This window comes from Lactuca saligna, chromosome 1, assembly GCF_052625555.1.
Source record: "Lactuca saligna cultivar CGN05327 chromosome 1, ASM5262555v1, whole genome shotgun sequence".
NCBI classification, from domain to species: domain Eukaryota; kingdom Viridiplantae; phylum Streptophyta; class Magnoliopsida; order Asterales; family Asteraceae; genus Lactuca; species Lactuca saligna.
In genome coordinates this window covers 958,669-980,384 of record NC_136417.1, presented here as the reverse complement: position 1 = coordinate 980,384, position 21,716 = coordinate 958,669, and the positions used below count along the sequence as shown (strand labels likewise).

The window sequence follows — 21,716 nt, the reverse complement described above, 5'->3', positions numbered from 1 at the left end:
AACTCTATTTTGAGGGGCTGGGAGAATGCCACGTGACCGAGTTCTACTTATTTATTAGAATTAGGATATAAAGGACTAAAGATACATTACTTTTTCAAATTCCATACATGAAAGATTTGGTATTTGAACAATGAATAATATTAGTTAATGAACACTTATTAATTGCTTAACCAGAGTGCTGATATCATATCATTACGCCGTCAAAAAAAAAAAAAAAAAAAAAGACTCGCACCAAAAAATCGGTTAATCAGTTTTTTTTTTTTTTTTTTTTTTTTTTTTGAGTTTAAGTTGGTTCAAGCGATTAGTGAATCGGTAATTTTAGCTTCAAAATGTTGGAGGGGTTTAAATGATAATAAACATATCACAAGGAGCAAAAGGCTTTAATTTCATCATAGCGGGGACTGGAACTAAATACCATGTCTCATAACTCATAAGTCATAAAGCGAAGCAAATGGGCCAAAGCTTTGCTTTGTTAATACTCGATTGTCGATTCACACAATTACACATGAATCATTCGTGCAGATCATAATTGTGTGGTTAAGTCTCCTCATGTATAAATTTATTTATATTAAAAGAAATCATATATATATATATATATATATATATATATATATATATATATATATATATATATATATATATATATATATATATATATATATATATATATATATATATATATATATAATAAAAAAACTATATCTTAAAATATAACTTTTGATAAAAATAGTAACCCGGGTGTAATTGTATTGTCCATCACGTGTATATGTGTATTCTTTAAGAAAAAGTTTATGAAAAGTGTCGGGGTTTAACTAAATTCATGAAATATTTAAATCTATAAATATCACTATTTGTTATAGAAATCTAGACTGAAAAATCATTAATTTCATAAAATCTTTTGTTAATCATATAACCTACATGTTACCCTTTATGCTTTAATCTTATTTTTTTTCATACATCATTGGCACAACCACACAAGAGTTTTTCGTGTGGAGCATAATTGTGAGGCTAGGTCTCTTTAAATATAAAAATGTATAAGTTCTATTTTAATAGAAAAAGCTATATGTTATTTAGATTTTATAATATATTTTGAATATATTACATATAATAAATTTAATATAAATTTATTTTATGAGGAAGCTAATGTTCATCGTGACTAATTTTTAATTTAATATCGGATGTTTGAGTTTGTGTTTCAAAACTCCATCTTGACATACTGATTTTTTTAAAGTTAAAATTAATGTTTTGCCAAATCATTTTTTTTTTATTTTATAAATCAAAAATACCTTCTCCACAACTCTAAATAAATAATTTTCAAAAAAACCAGGGCCCTCTAATTTGTTGGAACTTTGTGACTTTTTAAGATAAAAAGACTTTGTTAGTAATAAACTTTGCACACTCTTTTTCCTTTTTTTTTTTTTTTTTTTTCTATTTCCATCATTTTTACTTATTTTACAACGTGAAATAGTTTTGCCAAACACTAAGAAGAAAGTATATAGTTTTCCCACCATATAAACTAATTCGGACACTTTTTCTTTTTAAATTTCATTTTTGCCGCAAATCACCTAGAACACTTTATTTCGCAATATTCTTTTTCATAAATAGCAACAAAAAGATTAATCCGTTGAACACAAAAAACTCGAATCAATTAAAAGTGGATATGCACAAACGTGCCTGGTTTATGTTGATCAAACTCCAAAACCCATAATAAAGAAAAAAAACGTTTAAGCCCGGTACTTCGTATCTTGGCCTAAACATGGTTCGCAGTCACATAGATCGAGTTAGACCTGCACAAAAGTCTTGGACCGAACCAATCTAAAACGAAACTAGACTGACAAAAGACCGGTCCTAAAAAAGACTTGATCAAAAAAAGACTGGTTTGAGACCGTCCAAACCGGTCTGAGGAAAACCGGACCGTTTTGAGATCGGTCCCAAGAAAAACTGGACTGTTTCAAAACCAACAAAAGACCGATCTGAGACCGATCTCAAAAAAGACCGTAAGCCAAAGTTTATAAATATATCATTTTTGTGTTAATTACACAAATTTTAATCACACCATCTAACTTCATTTCTTTTATTCTTTTATTAAACTTTAGTGTATCATTTTTAATAAAGTTTAATCTATCATTTTAGTATTAATCAAGAGAAAAACTCGAAACCAAAACTAAAAAAAAACCAACGAATATCGAAACCGGGCCGAAAAAACCCAAAAATGTGCACAAAAAAACTGCGAGACTGGACTGAAAAGACCAACATCGGTCCCAAAAAAGATCGGACTGAAAGAGACCAGTCTAAAAAAAGATCGATCCGAAAAAAGATTGGACCGCTCCGAAACCAACCATAAAAACCGGACCGTTTCGAAACCAATCCAAGACCAATTTGGGACCGCAAATATGCAGGTCTAGACCGAGTTAGCCTAACAAGACCCTAGTCTTTGTATCCGATTATCCGATCGGCCGATCCTTTTAGACCCAAAATCCCGGTTCTTAGAAAATAGAATAGTCGATTTTAAAGTTGAAACAAACCCCAAGCCCAAACAGCTGCTTTTTAAAATATTGAGTAAATTACGCGAATGGTCCCTGTGGTTTAGTGTAAATTACAAGCTTGGTCCCTAACTTATTTTTCTAACTCGGACTATCCTCAACTTTTAATTATGTAACCCGCCTAGTCCCTATTCTCACATTCCGTCAATTGTTTCCGTTAGACACCCCACGTGCCTTGCACGTTGGGGGTATAAAAGTCTTTTCACATATCCAATGTTATACCGCCAAGAAAAAAAAGGATGTATCGTTGATCAACGTGATCAGACACAAGCTTCACAGACAAAACCTTTGAAAACCCTTTGAAAACCCTTGAAAACCCTTGATCGAAAGAACCCTACATTTGAAAACGACGATGGCGCCTTGGAGGATACGTGCTACCATGGACGAGATTGACGTTGCTCGTAGATATGGTAAGTGTTTACTCCCTCAATCAGTTAGTAACTTAAAAAGAAAAATGTGACTAACCAATCTTTCCGTGAATATACAGTCGGACATCCGACGATATTCTCTGTCCGATTACACCATGGTGGACAGTTTACAAAGTTCCCTGGAAGAAAGTACATCAAAGGCAAGCAACATTATGTTGATTTACTAGACATTGACACCTTTTCCATTCACGACATTGACGAGATGATGGAGGAACTTGGGCATATTGATTCAGACGAAACACTACTCTATTATCATTTCCTGAGACCATTTGGCGATTTGGATTTTGGGTTATTTGCTTTGGGTTCAGATCAGGATGTTCATCATCTGGGTACGTATGTTGCTAACCATAAGGTAATAGATGTATATATTGAGCATGGGAAAACAAATTTACATACTTATTCTATGTCCCCCAACCCTAGTAAGGTTAAAATTGTTGAAATTAAAGAGCCACCAGCTTGCTCCAAACAGTTGTTCTTGGAGTGGAATGACTCTCCAATTGAGCATGAGAGTGTTCCAGACCTAACAGAAGTTGAGAATGATAGTCATTTGGACAAAGAACCATCTTTGGTCGACCATATTGAATTTGAAATGAATGTAGAGAATGAGGATGATTATGATGGTAGTGGACACAACAATGGCAGTGGAAATGATGAGTTTGATGATGATAGTGAGAGTGAAGATAGTGATTTTTTTATTGATGAGGACAATCTCATACACGATGTTGATGTGGATATGAAAGATTTCCATATGAACATTGACAAGGATGTAGAATGGGTTGGAGGTTCTTCTGAAAGTAATGTACCTGAAGATACACAACAAGGTGACTTAGAAGTGATCAACACAGAGGTTTTGTTGTCTGGGTCTTCATCAGATGAGGCAAATGATGGTAAGCGAAGGAAAACTATTAGGGCCATACATAGGGCTTATGAAAATGATGCATCTTTAGTTAGTGAGCCCTTCTACATTTTTCAAACTTTCAGTTCATCTAAGGACTTTAAGACACAAGTGAAACTACATTCCATAAGGACAAGAAGGGAAATACAATTAGAGAAAAATGATAAGAATAGGGTTAGGTTTGTGTGTAAGGGCACTATACCAAATCTTGCTACTAATGAAGAAGAGAAATGCCCATGGGTTATATATTGTAGTAAGTGGAAGCGTGACATAGATTGGATGGTTAAGACATACACGAAGGAGCATCGATGTCTACAAACAAGGAAAGTCAAAGCATGTGACTATAAGTTCCTTTCAGAGCATATAGTACAAGTTATTGAGACAAACCCAAAGATTCCTATTAGGGCTTTACGAGAGCAACTCCAACGTGAGTACCAGATGGACATTTCGCATATGAAAACTTTTAGGGCAAAGCAGCAAGCTTTAAAGCATGTTCAAGGAGATTATGCCAGCCAATACAGGTTGTTAAGAGATTATGTTTTAGAGGTACAAGCACGTAACCCATATACTACGGTTAAAATTGATGTTGAAAGTGAAGCGAATCCAACTGTTGAGACAAGAACATTCAGGCGTATCTATGTTTGCATTGGAGCTTTGAAGCGAGGTTTTGCAGCGGGAAGAAGGGACTTTCTTGGACTTGATGGAGCCTTCGTGAAAGGTCCATATCCAGGCCAAGTTTTGTCTGCTGTGGTAAGATCTTCTTATTTCTTTTTGTATTGTATGTTCTTTATTTTAATTAGTGTTAACTGACCAATGTTTTCTGGTAATTTATGTTTCTTATCAAAGGCATTGGATGGTAATAATGGGATATATCCTTTAGCCTATGCTGTGGTTGAATCAGAAACATTGAATTCTTGGACTTGGTTTTTAAGTAATTTGGGTGATGACTTAGGTTTGGGAACAAATTCCAATTTCACGTTTATGAGTGACAGGCAAAAGGTATTGGAACCTATCCAAACTAGGTTTTATAGTTTTATACTATTGATGCAGTTATACTAACATACAAACATGTTACTATTGCTAGGGTTTGTTGCCTGCGATTGCAACACTATTTCCATGTGCAGAGCATCGCTATTGTCTTCGTCACATACACGACAACATGAAAAAGAACTGGAGGGGAAAGGTGTTCAAGGATCTTCTTTGGGAATGTGCCACGACCTCTAATGTACAACACTTTCATCAAGCAATGGAAAAACTAAAGAAGCTTAACAATGATGCTTATGAGTGGCTGAAACAAATACCTCCTCAAAGTTGGGCTCGCTCCCACTTTACTGGTATAATGACTTTCAATCTCTACTTAATAATTTTAAAAGAAGGTAAATTGAATACTGACATAGAATTTGTTTATGTTCAGGGAGAGCACATTGTGATGCTCTAACTAATAACCTGTGTGAAGCATTCAACAGCAAGATAGAAGATGGTCGTGATGCACCAATTATTAACTGCATTGAGTTCATCAGAGAGTACATTATGAAGAAGATAGTCAAAGTTGACAAGGAAATTCAGAAAGTTGTAGGTCCTTTGACTCCTACAGCTACAACAATATTGGATAACATAAAGAGTAAGGCAGAATAGTATGTTGCAACATTTTGTGGTGCTGGAAAATATCAAGTTGCTGGACCATGGCAAGATCAGTGTATTGTGGATGTAGGTCAACAAAGTTGTACGTGCAAAAGGTGGGAATTAACAGGAATTCCGTGCAAACATGGTGTGGCTGCTATTTGGGACATGGGGAGGAATGACAAAGATGTGGGAATCCCAGAATCATTTGTGCATCCATGTTACTGGTTATCAAGCTGGAAAGAGATGTATTCTTTTAAGGTTAGTCCAATCAATGGAAGGTCCATGTGGGAGAAGTCAGTTATACCAACAACTCTGTTGCCTCCAAAACATCGTGTTCCCATAGGAAGACCAAAGAAGAAGAGAACAATATCAATTGTGGAAAAGGAGGACTTTGTTAGAGGAAACACAGCATCAAGGGCCCATAGATCAGTAACATGTACGAAGTGTAACAATGTTGGTCACAATGCAAGAACCTGCAAAGGGCAAAGACCAATTGTTGGTGGGGGTGGTGGACAATCACAAGTAAAAGGAAAAGGGAAAGGGAAGGCAACCACTTGATGGTTTGTAATAGGGCTAGTCTTTTGTTACTTTAACTATGAATGGATTGTGTTATGTTGCTGCTTGTAATAGGGCTAATATTTTGGTACATTATTTACTCTAGTTTGTAATAGGGGCAGTATTTTGATACTTGTTTTAGCCAATATGTTGGCACTTTTGGATGAACTAGTTTGTCACCCTCATTGCCCAGTAATAGTTTGGTACTAATTAATGGAATGTTTTCTTCTTATGATACACCATTGGGTAGATAATAATTTGGTTTATATTGATTTTTACATTTATATTTTCCATAATAGTTTGGTACAAAATTAGATTGTTATATTCTTCTTATGATGTCACCCTTATTGCCCTGTTATAGTTTGGTACTAATTAATGGTCAATATGTTGCTTATACATCACTTTAAAACATAATCAATACAACACTGCTACAACCATTACAGTACATTTGCATTACAATACATAGACAACCTAACCAATACATAACACCATTTTCATTGATCTTTAAAATCTTAACCATCTGCATTACAATACATAGACAACTTAACCATTACAGAAAAGGATACCTTCACATTCACTGCTACAACCTAACCATTATAGATAATGATACCATCACATACATTGCTACAACCTAACCATTACAGAAGACTTTACCATTACAATAACAACTCATCCCCACCTTACAACTTGTAAACAAGTATCACCAAGAACAATACCCAACTAATAAATAAACATATTTTCAAGAAAAGATTTTCATTTTTCAGCTTCTTGTTCAACCTCACAAGCCAGGAGATTGTCAATCTGTCACCATGATCCTTTTCATCATCATCTACCCAAGCAATAAATCCTTTACGTGGTTCCTGTCAATTTCAAAAGCCACGGTTACAATACCTATAATCGCATACAGTGATATCCCCATCTAGGGTTACGATTACAAAATTCTCAACTACAACATACCTTAATTGGACATGCGTAAAAGGGTCTTCCTGGATTATTGTTAGTAGTTGAAGTTCGAATTACAGCAGCGCGCCCACAATCGCATTGAACCATCCTTGATTTGAAGGAGATTAGGTGTAACCGCTTCAAACAATGGAGGATTGAAAGAAACTACTCTAAATTAGGTTCGATCCTGATGAAAAATTAGTATTTGAAGATCGTTGGAAATGTGAAAAGACTTTTATACCCCCAACGTGCAAGGGACGTGGGGTGTCTAACGGAAACAATTGACGGAATGTGAGAATAGGGACTAGGCGGGTTACATAATTAAAAGTTGAGGATAGTCCGAGTTAAAAAAATAAGTTAGGGACCAAGCTTGTAATTTACACTAAACCACAGGGACCATTCGCGTAATTTACTCTAAAATATTTGTACAAAATAGAAAGACACGTAGGTAGGGTAGTAGGTAGGGTAGGTACGCGTGTATCCATTCCGTTTATAAACCAAGCTCGTTGTCACTTATTCATCTATCAAGCAAAATAATGATATCATATCAAATGTTGTCTCTTCCATTAGAACCAAACCGAACAAAACATATAAAAATGGTATCGTATCCCCGAACCCATTAAAACCAAACCCAACAAAACATATAAAAATGTATCGTATCTTTACGACCCATTAAACATGAAAATATACTAATACTGAAAGAATAATATAGTTTAACAAATTTTAACTTAATCAGCAAAATAAAACCCAGAAACCTAACTATACTCTATCAAACCTTCTATATATCTTCTATTTGTATTTAGCTCAAAAAAGCCTTTTACAGGGATTCATGTATGGGAAGATTTGATTGATTTAATTTTGTATAATATTAAAGTATTATTTTGTTTAAATATTTATTTTATTTATCATTTGTATATTGTTTGGTATTTTTGTTTAAACCTTTATGTTATTTTTTGTTTAATTTTTAGAAAACTGTTTATGTAATCAAATAAGTATAAAACATCAAAGTGTAAATTGGATTTATAATCTATTATAAATCCATTCCAAGAATCCTAACTATACTCTATCAAACCTTATATATATCTTCTATTTGTATTTAGCTCAAAGCCTTTTACAGGGATTCATGTATGGGAAGATTTGACTTGATTTAATTTTGTATAATATTAAAGTATTATTTTGTTTAAATATTTATTTTATTTATCATTTGTATATTGTTTGGTACTATTTTTGTTTAAACCTTTATGTTATTTTTTGTTTAATTTTTAGAAAACTATTTAAGTAATCAAATAAGTATAAAACATCAAAGAGTAAATTGGATTTATAATCTATTATTAGAATATTTATTGAAATTAGTAACCTGTTTGTCACGTTTTGCAGCGGTGCCAAACCACTTTTTAAATAAAATTTTAACGATAAAGTTAGATATCGTTGTATTTGTTGTTAGATAAATATAAACTACTCTTTCACCGATTTAAATAATTGATATAAATTAGGCAACCATATTTTAGTTTACATGTCAAAAAGTGTAGTGTATATATGTAAAAAACGACTTTGTTACTTAAATCGAAGAGAAAAAAATGTTGTTAATAGAAAAAGTGATCGTTACCCTTCATCTTTACCGAGAAGCAATTAAACAAAAATGACACAATCTAAGAAAACTTCAATTGAAAACTGTGAGAAAGAATGATAGGGAAGAGAATGGAGACATTTTTTTAAAGAAATGGTGGGTTTTTACTGGTAGTTGGTCATTTATTCCTTGGTCGGAGTTTAAAGTGAGTGCATGTTTGTATGTGTGTTTTTGTATGAGAGAGAAGGTGATATATATATATTTTTTAAATTAAAATAATAAGAAATTAAATAAAAGAAATAAAAAATGAGTAATAAATGGCATATTTGTCATTTCATATAGGGTATGAACAAAAACCATACAAAAATAACAACCAGACCAAAACCACACATAGTATTCAATGTTGGACTATCGATGCATCATCAAATTTTTTTGGATCAAAACTGCATAATTTTGTCAAACACATGGACCATTTTTACAATTTTTGTTTGAAGAATAATTATAGATATGTTCAGGGGAAATGACACTGTAATCCATTAAAGTTTTACGTTTAGGTCTAAATGGTTTCTAAACTTTTTTTGGGTTTTATGAAAGCACGAAGTAGATGTTCATCTGTTTTTTTTTTTTTTTTTATCATTGTTATCTAATATAACAAGTTTCATAAGCCACATAAGCACTTTTAGTTGATGTTTCTTCCTTTATATCCGATCAAAATTCAAATGAGTAATTTTGACCAAGTGTTTGAATGATTGACCAAATACAAGTTATCCTATCGTCAATATCAATTAATGGGATCAAAACAACACGCATTCAGACGGTGAAGTTTGTTTGTTATCCATACTCATTATTTGATGATGGTTGATGAATTCTTTATCAGAATTTGTGGGTTTCAAAATAAATCAGAACGATGAAATTTTATTTAATCTCAATGATGTGAAGTAATTGTAATTTTCTTATGCTCCAAATGACACCCAATATCACTTGACGATTCATAAAAGATGTCAAGGAAGATTGAATCATTCTCTTGAATGGTTAAAAGAAAAAGTCAAAATTGACATTCCAAGTTAATGAATTCGTATTCTTCTTACTTGCGTGATCAATTCAAGTGTCGGTCAAAATTGTTGACTAACATTAGTTCAAAGATGATAAAACATGTGAGATTCAGATGCGTAATAATGTGAGATTCAAATGCGATAAAACACATTTGTTATTTGGAAATTCTTTTGGCCCGTGAATTGGGATGATTAGGAACAACTGGCCGAAGCCCCATAAATTAAGATTATCGTCGGCCAATCTTTGTCGATTTTAGGAATCTGACTCATCGGAAACATGTATTTGGTCAAGAAAATGTCGTCGACGATCTGGAGATTATCGGATATGGATAGTCGGAGTCGAGATGTTTGAAGCAGGATGAGAGAGAGAGAGAGATAAGGATGATCAACCAAATTACCTTCTCCTTAAAATGTCATTTGATTCAATTTAATAAACTACCCCCATTTTATTTTTTTCCAATTATTTATAACAATGTCACAAATCATCTTGACCATCTATTATTTTCATCCGGCGGTTGTTGTTTGGTTGTCAGAAATATATGAGTTCTCAAACCATCCCCATATATATATATATATATATATATATATATATATATATATATATATATATATATATATATATATATATATATATATATATTAAAAGAGAAACTTGATGACATAATCTTCAACAATCAGGATCATTCATTGTATTTTCTTGATTAATTTCAACCATTGGATCATTTTGATGATATCATATAAAATAAAATAAAATTAATATTAACTAAATTAAGTTGACTAAGTTTGGAAAGTTGAAAACTTATTAATAGTGACTGGAATTTTTAATTGGAATCTATACAAGTGAAATAAATATCAGTATAATTATCAAAACATAAATATGGTTCATTCCTTTTTAAAATCAAGTAATTTGTACATAACTTTCATAATTATAGAATTTGAAATCAAAGAATTCAAAATAGTGTGATATGAATCACAATATTTATTTCTTCATATCCTTTCCAAGATCGTTGTTCAAAATTATGTTAAGTATATATTCTCATTCAGTCGTTATCACAATTTCGTGAAATTTGGACTTTACAACATCACGTTCGAATATCAGCTTCATAAGGTTAGTAATTTTTTTTATTTACTTATTAATTTCTTACTTCTGATTATAGTTTATGTGTTCAGTATATATATCAATGGCATATTAATGGGTTTTTGATAAATGGATTTTCTATTCTCTCTCTCTCTCTCTATCTCTCTCTCTCTCTCTCTATCTCTCTCTCTCCCTCTATGTGTGTGTTTGGACTGGATTAAGTAAAATTTAGTTTAATTGGTTATGTGTTAATTGGATTGGATTATGTGTTTGGATTGGATGAAAAAATAAATAAAGAAAAGTAAAGATATAGTAGTTTCCAGAAGGGTTTAGTGTCTATATATTAAAAGAGAAACTTGATGACGTCACCTTCAACAATCAGGGCCATTCATTGTGTTTCCTTGATTAATTTCAACCATCGGATCATTTTGATGATGTCATCATAAAATAAAATAAAATTAATATTAATTAAATTAAGTTGACTACGTTTGGAAAGTTGAAAACTTATTAATGACGACTGAAAATTTTAATTGGAATGTATTGAAGCGAAATAAACGTCAACATAATTGTCAAAACATAAATATGGTTCCTTCATTTTTAAAATCAACTAATTTGTATATACCTTTCATAATTATAGAATTTGGAATCAGAGAATTCAAAATAGTATGATATGAATCACAATATTAATTTCTTCATATCATTTCCAAAATCGTTGTTCAAAATTATGTATAAGTATAATCTCATTCAATTGTTATCATAATTTCGTGAAATCTGGACTTTGCAGCATCACATTCGAATAACAGCTTCATAAGGTTAGCAATTTTTTTTGATTTGCTGATTAATTTCTTACATTTGATTATAGTTTATGTGTTCAGTATATGTATCAATGGCTTATTAGTGAGTTTTTTACAAACAATCCAAAGGTAAAAAAAGTATATGTTCAGTATATTCTTGCTGTAAAAACTACTTTTAATTGGAATGATTTGTGTATATATATATATATATATATATATATATATATATATATATATATATATGTATGTGTTTCTCAATCAGCATATGCATTTTTGTCCTAAGGTAAAAAAAGGCAAATGTAATTTTGATATTGCAGCATTATACATACTTGTTGTAAAATGACCCATTTACCTTTGCTGTGTGTGTTTGTGTATGTGTGTGTGTGTGTTTGGATTAGATTATATGATTGTATTTGATGATGTAAAATTCAATTTAATTAGTTATGTGTTTGGATTTGATTATGTGTTTGGATTGGATGAAAATAGAAATAAAGAAAAGTAAAAGTGGAGTACCTTCTCGAAAAGTTTAGTGTCTACATGTATTATTTCTTCAAAAATAACTTATTTACCCTTGCAATAAAAACTACTTTTTTGGGAATGATTCATATGTTTCTTTAATATATGTTTGTGTTTGTGTTTCTCAATCAGCATATGGTTTTTTGTCCAAAGGTAAAAAAGGCAATGTACTTTTGATATTGCTTTATTATACATACTTGCTGTAAAATGATTTGTTTACATCAAAATGATAATACAGGTGCTATCATCCTCCTACGTATGAAAAATCTCAAAACTTGAGGTGGTAAGAATATTTTTTTCATTATAAATGTTCATGTCATTACATTAATATTTTATTTATAAGATAAATTAATTTATAACTTTAATTGTTATTTCCAGGTCAGCCTCAAGTGGGTAACTGTTTGTTTCTGTCAAGATTGCATATTAATGATGACATGTCTCACATTTCAAAATTCAAAAAAACGTATGTCTTTTATCATTAATTAATAGTTTAATGTTTGTTTTTCCTTATTCTTAATCATTAATTATTTATATTGTTTAAATTCTTCATTTTTTTTCTTCTTATATGTAGTATTGTTGATATGGATTTGAATGTTGAGTCTTCAATTAGTACTACACAACTTAACACTAATACTGTTGTGGCCAAGGTAGAAGATTACTACCTCTGTTTTCCAATCAAGAACATTGATGATATTCTAGATTACAATAAGGTATACTTAACAGTATTAATATTTTCCATTAATTTTATAAATCTATAGCTCATAACACAATCTATATATATATATATATATATATATATATATATATATATATATATATATATATATATATATATATATATGTGAATTTTTTTATATATTAATTTTTTTTTATAAAATAGGAAATTAGTTTGTCCATCATTGCTACTGTCATCGGTTTTGATTTAAACGGAGATTGGTATTCTTTTTATTGTTGTGATTGTTCAAAAAAATTAAGTAAGAATGATGATTATACCAATGCTGAACCATTTAATTGTGATGGTTGTGATGAAGTTTCTGATGTTTACAGCAAATAAGTTCATAATTTTACATTTGTAAAATTCTTGTGTTATTAATCTATTTTCGAATGTTTCCAATTTTATTTCATTGTCCATTAAAGTGTCATTTTATAATTTTTAGGGTAGGGTTGTAATTCGTGTTCAATATGAAACTAGTTCTACTTCTTTTGTATTGTTTGACCGTCATGTTAAAAATGTTATTCACCAGGGTAATAAGTGGCTGATGGAAAAAATATCAAAGGTAACATTAATTTTTTTAATCATCAACTCATCTCTTATTTTGTTTTATGATATTAATTTTTTTAATATATGTATTAAAGAATTGAATAAATTCATTTTAACCCATTAATGCATTCAATTCTTTTTTAACATAAAAAATTTGTCTACAAATATGTTCTTCAACAAGTTATACTTTTTTCATGTGTTCCCTCGTGTTTAACGCATGTTATAATCTAATATATATTAAAAGAGAAACCTGGTGACATCAACTTCAATAATCAGGACCATTCATTGTGTTTCATTGATTAATTTCAATCATTGGATCATTTTGATGATGTCATCATAAAATAAAATAAAATTAATATTAACTAAATTAATTTGACTACTTTAGGAAAAGTTGAAAACTTATTAATTGTGATTGAAACTTTTAATTGGAATGTATTGAAGTGAAATAAATGTCAACATATTTGTCAAAACATAAATATGGTTCCTTCTTTTTTAAAATCAAGTAATTTGTATATATCTTTCATAATTATAGAATTTGAAATCAAAGAATTCAAAATAATATGATATGAATCATAACAGTAATTTCTTCATATCCTTTCCAAAATCGTTGTTCAAAATTATGTATAAGTATAATCTCATTTAGTTGTTATCACAATTTCATGAAATCAGGACTTTGCAGCATCACGTTCGAATACCAGCTTCATAAGGTTAACATTTTTTTTGATTTATTGATTAATTTCTTACATTTAATTATAGTTTATGTGTTCAATATATGTATCAGTGGCTTATTAGTGAGTTTTTGATAAACAGATTTTCTATTCTCACACACACTCTCTCCTTCTCTCTCTGTATGTGTGTGTGTGTGTTTGTGATTGTGTGCGTGTGTGTATTTGGATTGGATTCTATGTTTGGATTAGATGAAGTAAAATCCAGTTTATTTAGTTATGTGTTAATTGAATTGGATTATGTGTTTGGATTGAATGAAAAAATAAATAAATAAAAGTAAAAATAGAGTACCTTCTCGCAGGGTTTAGTATATTTATATATTAAAAGAGAAACTTGATGACATCACATTCAACAATCAGGACCATTCATTTTCTTTGCTTAATTAATTTTAATTATTGGATCATTTTGATGATGCCATAATAAAATAAAATAAAATAAATATTAACTAAATTAAGTTGACTACGTTTGGGAAGTTGAAAACTTATTAATGGTGACTGAAATTTTTAATTGGAATGTATTAAAGTGAAATAACTCTTAAAATAATTGTCAAAACATAAATATGGTCCATTCATTTTTAAAATCAAGTAATTTGTATTTACATTTCATAATTATAGAATTTGAAATAAAAGAATTCAAAATAGTAAGATAATGAATATATGTATGAATTATATATATATATATATATATATATATATATATATATATATATATATATATATATATATATTGAAATAGGAAATTGCTTTGTTCATCATTGTTACTGTCATCAGTTTTGGTTTAGACGAATGCTGATATTCTTTCTATTGTCGTGACTATTCAAAAAAAGTAAGAATGATGGTGATACTAATGTTGAACCATTTACTTGTGATTGTTGTGGTGGAGTATTTGATGTTTATAGCAAGTAAGTTCATAATTTTACGTTTGTAAAGTTCTTGTGCCATTAATCTATATTTGAATGTTTCCAATTTTATTTCATTGTCAATTAAAGTGTCATTTTATAATTTTACGGCGATGATCGTAATTCGTGTTCAATATGAATATGAGTTTGCTTCTTTTGTATTGATTGATCATCATGTTAAAGATGTTATTCACCATGCTAATTAGTGGCTGATGGAAAAGATATCAAATGTATGGTAAATTTTTTAATCGTCAACTAATCTCTGATTTTGTTTTATGATATTAATTTTGTTTAATATATGTATTGAAGAATTGAAAAAATTCATTTTAATCTATTAATGCATCCAATTCTTTTTAATATAAAAAGTTGTCCCATATATGACATTCAACCATTTATATTTTTTTGTATGTTCCCGCGTTTAACGAGGGTTATAATCTAGTATATATATAATTTTTAAATATAAAAATAAAGTTCCCATTGATTCAGAAAAGAAAAGAAAACACTATCGTATTAAAAAAAGAAATTAATATTGAAAAAAAGGGGTTTTGCCTTGGTGTTTTTGAGTAATTTATTTATCAAAATCGTAGTCTCTATCGTTCCAACTTCTCTACAGTCTTCACCGTAACAGACACACCGGAACCACAAAACCGACTACCTTCTCTCTCGATTTCATAGATCTCTCGCTCTCGCTTTAAATCCATCAATGGCGCTCAATCTTCGTCAAAGACAGACAGGTGATTGATTTCTCCCCCTATGTCTATTACCCGATATGTAAAACTACGTCATTTTGATTACTAATTTAATTTTGAGAAATAGAAGATACAATTCCCTGAAAAAATGAATGCTACGTACTGATTGTTTCCTTACTTTTATGAAAACGTCGATCTCTTCCATCCTCGATCTTCGACTCCTTAACGTGATCATCGTTTTGAAAGAAAAAACAATTTTTTTATGGCTTTGCTTCAAGTTTGACGATTACACATAGATCATAAAAATGTTCAACAAATTACATATTGTCACACGCGTTTCAGAAACTTCACTGAAGTAGGAGGTTGAAGAAATCGAAAATCATAGGTTCAAGTAATAAAAAATTATAGAGTTCAGCAAAAAAATTGGCTTGGTTAGCCTGGAATTGGGAAAAGAAATTCATCTTGATATTATAAAGTTCTGTTTGAATACAAATCGGTTTGTAGGTTCCCCTTTTATTTGCTTTTATTCAATGTATAGAGATATGACAGACGCATGTAAGGTGTTGGATGAAATAACTGAGAGAGATCTTCTTTCCTATACATCTTTGATAATTGGATACATTCAAACAACTGATCATCTTGCTTGTGGAGCCTTTGCTATTGTTCAGCATATGCAGATTGAAAGCTTGGAACCAAAATAACAATGTACTATTTTTTGCTTACATTCTCTCACTTTCGATGAATCAGCATTTAACCAAGATTGGAAGTAATGATAACACAACCATATATATAGGTAACTTATGACTTTAGCAAACTAGGCCTGTAATGCCTCTAAACTGTATCAGGGGTAAAATGGTCAATGGTAGGTAAAATACATCATGCTTAAGGAATTAACAATGTAAACGTAATTCTAGATCCATAATCAGTGTAACTATATACCCAGCAGATCCAGGGAGGAAATATTATTAGGACTAAATAACCCTCAGAGGTAAAATAACTTGGTCTTTCTGTTTACCGTATATTAAATAACACAATACCTCTTAACAACCATATTAAAAAGCTCAATACCATTCAAAATGTGATGAACTGGAATATTTAATAAATTAACTTGGTTTTTCTGTTTACATAAAAAAGGAAATTGATAAAACAAAATCAAGAATGTGATAAACCTAATTCATCAAAAGTTTCTCTAACAAATACTATAACCTAAAATATGAATTTCAAAACAAGAGAGATGCAGCAACACTTTCAACTGGAGCTACGTTAGGTGCCTCCACAGATTCATATCCCTTATTGCCAGCAAACTACAGGTGCCATCACAGATTCCCATCCCTCATCTTCCTTTTCCTTCTCCCCCTCTAGTTTCTTTAGAAAGTAGATCAACCTGCAATTCCAAATTTCACCATTCATTTAGTTGAATCTCATCCCCATCCTCCTCCTGCAACACCTGAAGTTACTGCATCAGCTGAAGAGTCTACCCCTAGTAGTAAATTAGACAACATGTCTAGAGTGTGTGCTATAGTTGACATAGCAGGTGGTGGAATCATATTGTTGTTGATGTTTGCATTTCTAATATTATAGGCACGGATATACAAGAAAATGAAGAGAATCCAAGAACTAGAAAGTTATGAATAGCACCTATTGTCGATAAAAGCCAATGTCTTTTAGGCCATATTGAGACAAAACTTCACTAAGACATGTAATCAAACACCTGGTGTATATTACCGAAAAACAGGGGATTTTTGTGAATCGAAACTTTTTTTGTATATAAGTCAGAAGAAATGTTGGGCGCTTATATGTTCCAGACCATATCGGACCCAATTTCTATGAATTGCTTCCATGAAATTATTTTCTGTGAATTGCGTCCGAGAAATCATTTTTTGGTGTAGTCGGTCTTTTTCTGTGAATTGTGATTTCTATGAAATCAATGGAACCTTTGTGTTTTTCAGGTTAATAGATGGCGAACCTCAGTGTTCTTAAGAATTTAATGGTAGTTATCAGTGTTTTTAGGAAGGAAGTATAATGACACCGTTTTGATTATTGGGTTCCTAGTTCCTATCCTTAACGATATGAATGTGTATTTAGGTATTACATCGCATTTCATAAGCCGTGTTAGCAAAGCATATGAAGTGTAATCGATACACGTTCTCATAAGAAATTGAAGGGTTTTACAATTTTTTGTTTCTTAATTTGAAGCTTATCCGATTTCATGTTTTTGATTAGGACGTTGTAGGTTTTTCTATGATTGTTGAGTTTCGATCCGTATGTTGAGGTATATGGGGACACTAGGATCGTATTTGTATGGGTAACTTGGATTCTTTTCGGATTGCATAACCTGAATATTGAAATCTGACCCTAAAAGTAATTAAATGTAGTTGTTATTTCCTTGCAATTGGCAAAGAAAGCAAAGCATGATATAATTTTGTATGAACTTTCAGAGTGCATAGCACGGATGCTAAATCTGAATCAGCCTATAAACGCAAGTGGAACAGCAAACGAGGAAGTTTACAAGATACTGATTTATGACAAGTTCTGTCAAGACATTCTGTCCCCTCTGATCCATGTGAAAGATCTGCGCAAGCATGGTGTCACCCTCTACTTCCTTATCGATAAAAACCGCAAACCTGTCTCTGATGTTCCTGCTGTTTACTTTGTAAGACCTTCCCAACAAAACATTGAAAGAATCATCTCGGATGCCTCTAATTCCGTCTACGATTACTTTCACCTAAACTTCTCTTCATCAATCCCCCGCCCCCTTCTTGAAGATCTTGCTTCCGGAACCCTGAATTCCGATTCCATCCAACGAATCTCCAAGGTTCATGACCAGTATCTGGAGTTTGTAACCCTGGATGACAATCTCTTCACTTTAGCCGATAAATCTTGTTATGTCCGGTTAAACGATCCGAAAGCCACAGATCGTGAGATTGAAGAAATAATCGAAAAGCTCGTGAGCGGGTTGTTCTGTGTCCTGGCCACACTTGCTGTTGTCCCGATCATTCGTTGCCCGCGTGGGGGTCCCGCTGAGATGGTTGCATCATTGCTGGACCAGCGGTTACGTGATCATCTGCTCGTTAAAAACAATTTATTTTCCGAAAGCGGAAACTTCACAAGCTCCTTTCAGAGACCCGTTTTATGTTTGTTTGACCGGAATCTCGAGTTATCGGTTGCCATCCAACATGACTTTCGTTACCGACCTCTCGTTCACGATGTGCTCGGGTTGAGGCTTAACCGGTTAACCGTACAAGGTGGTGCTGGTGGTGGGATGAAATCATACGAATTGGACCGGGTCGACCCGTTTTGGGTGGCCAATGGGAATCTGGAATTCCCGGAGGTAGCGGTTGAAATCGAGACACAGTTGAATAAATACAAGAAAGACGTGGAAGAAGTGAACTGGCGAACGGGTGGTGGAAACGATGGAGCGGAATTCGATGGGACCGATCTGATCGGGAACACGAAGCATTTGATGAACGCGGTGAACTCGCTGCCCGAACTGACTGAACGGAAACAGACGATCGATAAACACACAAACATCGCGACGGTTTTGCTTGGGGAGATCAAAGAGAGGTCTCTGGATTTGTACGCGAAAAAGGAATACGAAATGATGGTGAGGGGGGGAATCGACCGGGCGGAACTTTTATCTGTTCTTAAAGGGAAAGGTAGTAAAACGGATAAGCTTCGGTTTGCTATCATGTTCCTTATTTCAACGGAAACCATCCCTCAGATAGAAGTGGAAATGGTTGAATCCGCGTTGAGAGAAGCAGAGGTGGACACGTGTGCGTTTCAATACGTTAAAAAGATAAAATCGTTAAACGTTTCGTTAGCATCTGCAAATGCTGCTAGCAGAAGCAACATCGTGGATTGGGCTGAGAAGCTATATGGTCAGTCCATCAGTGCTGTGACAGCAGGCGTTAAGAATTTGTTATCGGGTGATCATCAGCTGGCAATGGCGAGAACGGTTGAAGCTTTGATGGAAGGAAAACCGAATAATCCTGAGATCGAGTCTTACCTGGTGTTGGACCCACGTGCACCCAAATCGACTTCTGGTCAGATGAAAGGCCCTTTTAAAGAAGCAATTGTGTTCATGATTGGTGGTGGGAATTATGTTGAATATGGAAGCTTGCAGGAGCTTGCACAGAGGCAGCACCCACCTTCTTCTGCTAAACATATAATATACGGGACAACTGAGATTCTCACTGGTGCTGACTTTGTTGATCAGCTTGCTGCCTTGGGACAAAAAATGGGTTTGGGTAGCAGCACTCCTTCTTCTGCTCCTGCCTAATGATGTCGCTACATTTCTGCTCTTCTCTTTTTGTTTGGTTGTAGCTAACTTTTGTTATCACATTGATTCACTGTCTTGTTGAACTTGTGGATTTTTAGCATATTTTATATACATGTATATATGGGTTGATTTTTATTTTTTTAGATTCTGATATTTGTGGATACTTAAAAACACAAGCTAAGAAAATTGGTTGGTAAATGATAGGAAATTGTGTTTGTAAGTAGAGTAGGTAATTTGTATTTGTATTATGAATAATGGTAGCAAGATCTAAACATAGAATCATACTTAGGGTAAGCTTCGTTTGGGTTATGAAATAAGTGAAATGAGTTTCCTTGGAACTTTAGGTTTTCTTAAAAAAATAAATAAATAAAAGATGAGGGAGGATTGGGTGTTTGGAGGGATAAAATAAGTGAGTAGAGAATGTAAACTAATTTAAGATATTTCTTCATATCAATATCATATCTATTTGATTGACGAGCCTCTTCATAATAAATAATGCATGCATAGTTAACCTGAATGATGCAGGTAGTTACTGAACCAACCCCACTTGAGTTACTGGTTATGTGGTTATGACCAACGAATGAGGGAGGTGTAGATCAAGTAAATTGCTTATCATTTTTTATTAAGTACGCAAAGAAATCAATGTTTTTGTTGTGCTCTGCAAGGCTGCAATTGCAACTGCTGATGAGAATCTCAAGTTGAATTTGGGGTTGGGCAAAATCTAAATTACAAGGTTTGTCAAAGGTTACTTATGGATATTGCACCGCTAGTACTAAAACTTAATTTTGTTGCAAAGCTCGTCTCTGTGTTAAAAATCCCGGTTAACTACAAAGTAAAATAACTATTTTCCCCCCATCTTTATTTCCTTATTCATCCTCATCTTCTTCACAAAACAATAGCAATAAAAAAAGGCTCAATCTCCTTCCTCTTAATCTCAAAAATCAAACCAAGTTCAACCTTAGTAAGGGTCTTTGATGCTCATAGTTTTATAAGAATACAAATTATTATGTTGGTTATGATCAATGTTTTCAAAAAACCGGTTCGAACCAGCCGGTTGAATTGTTTTATGTCAATCTCTTAACCGGATTGAACCAAACCGAACAGTTTCTTCAAAACCTGGTGTGAAAGAACCGGTAAAAAACAGTTTGAGCTGGTTTATTGGTCTTGAATAACCAATTTCCAAAGCAAATTGAATAGATTGATCAAGAAGGCTAATGCACACCACTATTAGTGACCGATTGAACCGAGAATCGATCATTAGTCTACTTCAACTAAAAAACCGGTTTTTAGAACATTGGTTATAATGTATTTGGAAAGTGAAGTAATAATATGGCCAACAAATTTGTTATACTGATTGATTAGCAATTAGGATTAAATCAGGTGTCATATGAGGTTAGGACTTAGGAGTGTGTGTGTGAATTGTGATGATAAAATGAAAGGCCACAATGAAATGACAAAATAAGAAATTTCACATCACATTGACATGTCTATGACTACGAGACAATTAAATATATTAGAAACATTTGTCTCGTGTTTGTATCCATGTTTTGCATAGCCATTCCCCTTACAACTTACAAGCGTCTTTTATTTGGTTCGTTGTTCCCTAAAACAAGTTATTAATATTCATGCAGAGGAATCTTAATAGGCATAGGCATATAGAAGCGTTGTTTAAGGATTCTGTACAAGTACAAATGTACAACTGGTTTATAATGTTGATTTATGGTTTATGATGCTTGTTTACATTACAATGGACACAAGACAAGTCTTACACGTACTCTAACTCTATCATGTTTTGGATAAAATTTCATTCTATTATTTTATGAAAATATGAATTTTTTAAATAAATGTTCAACAGATGAGAGTATCATTT

The 21,716-nt window shown here is 32.2% G+C and overlaps 1 protein-coding gene across 1 annotated transcript; it reads left to right on the top strand.

Annotated features, from left to right (window-relative positions):
• The first annotated feature begins 15,442 nt into the window (after nucleotides 1-15,442).
• LOC145039467 (SEC1 family transport protein SLY1-like) lies at nucleotides 15,443-19,981 on the top strand. The gene is made up of 2 exons (XM_078987720.1): nucleotides 15,443-15,612; nucleotides 18,006-19,981. Exons 1-2 carry the CDS (start codon nucleotides 15,582-15,584, stop codon nucleotides 19,844-19,846), a joined length of 1,872 nt encoding a protein of 623 aa, XP_078843846.1. The 5' UTR covers nucleotides 15,443-15,581; the 3' UTR covers nucleotides 19,847-19,981.
• The last annotated feature ends 1,735 nt before the right edge of the window (nucleotides 19,982-21,716 follow it).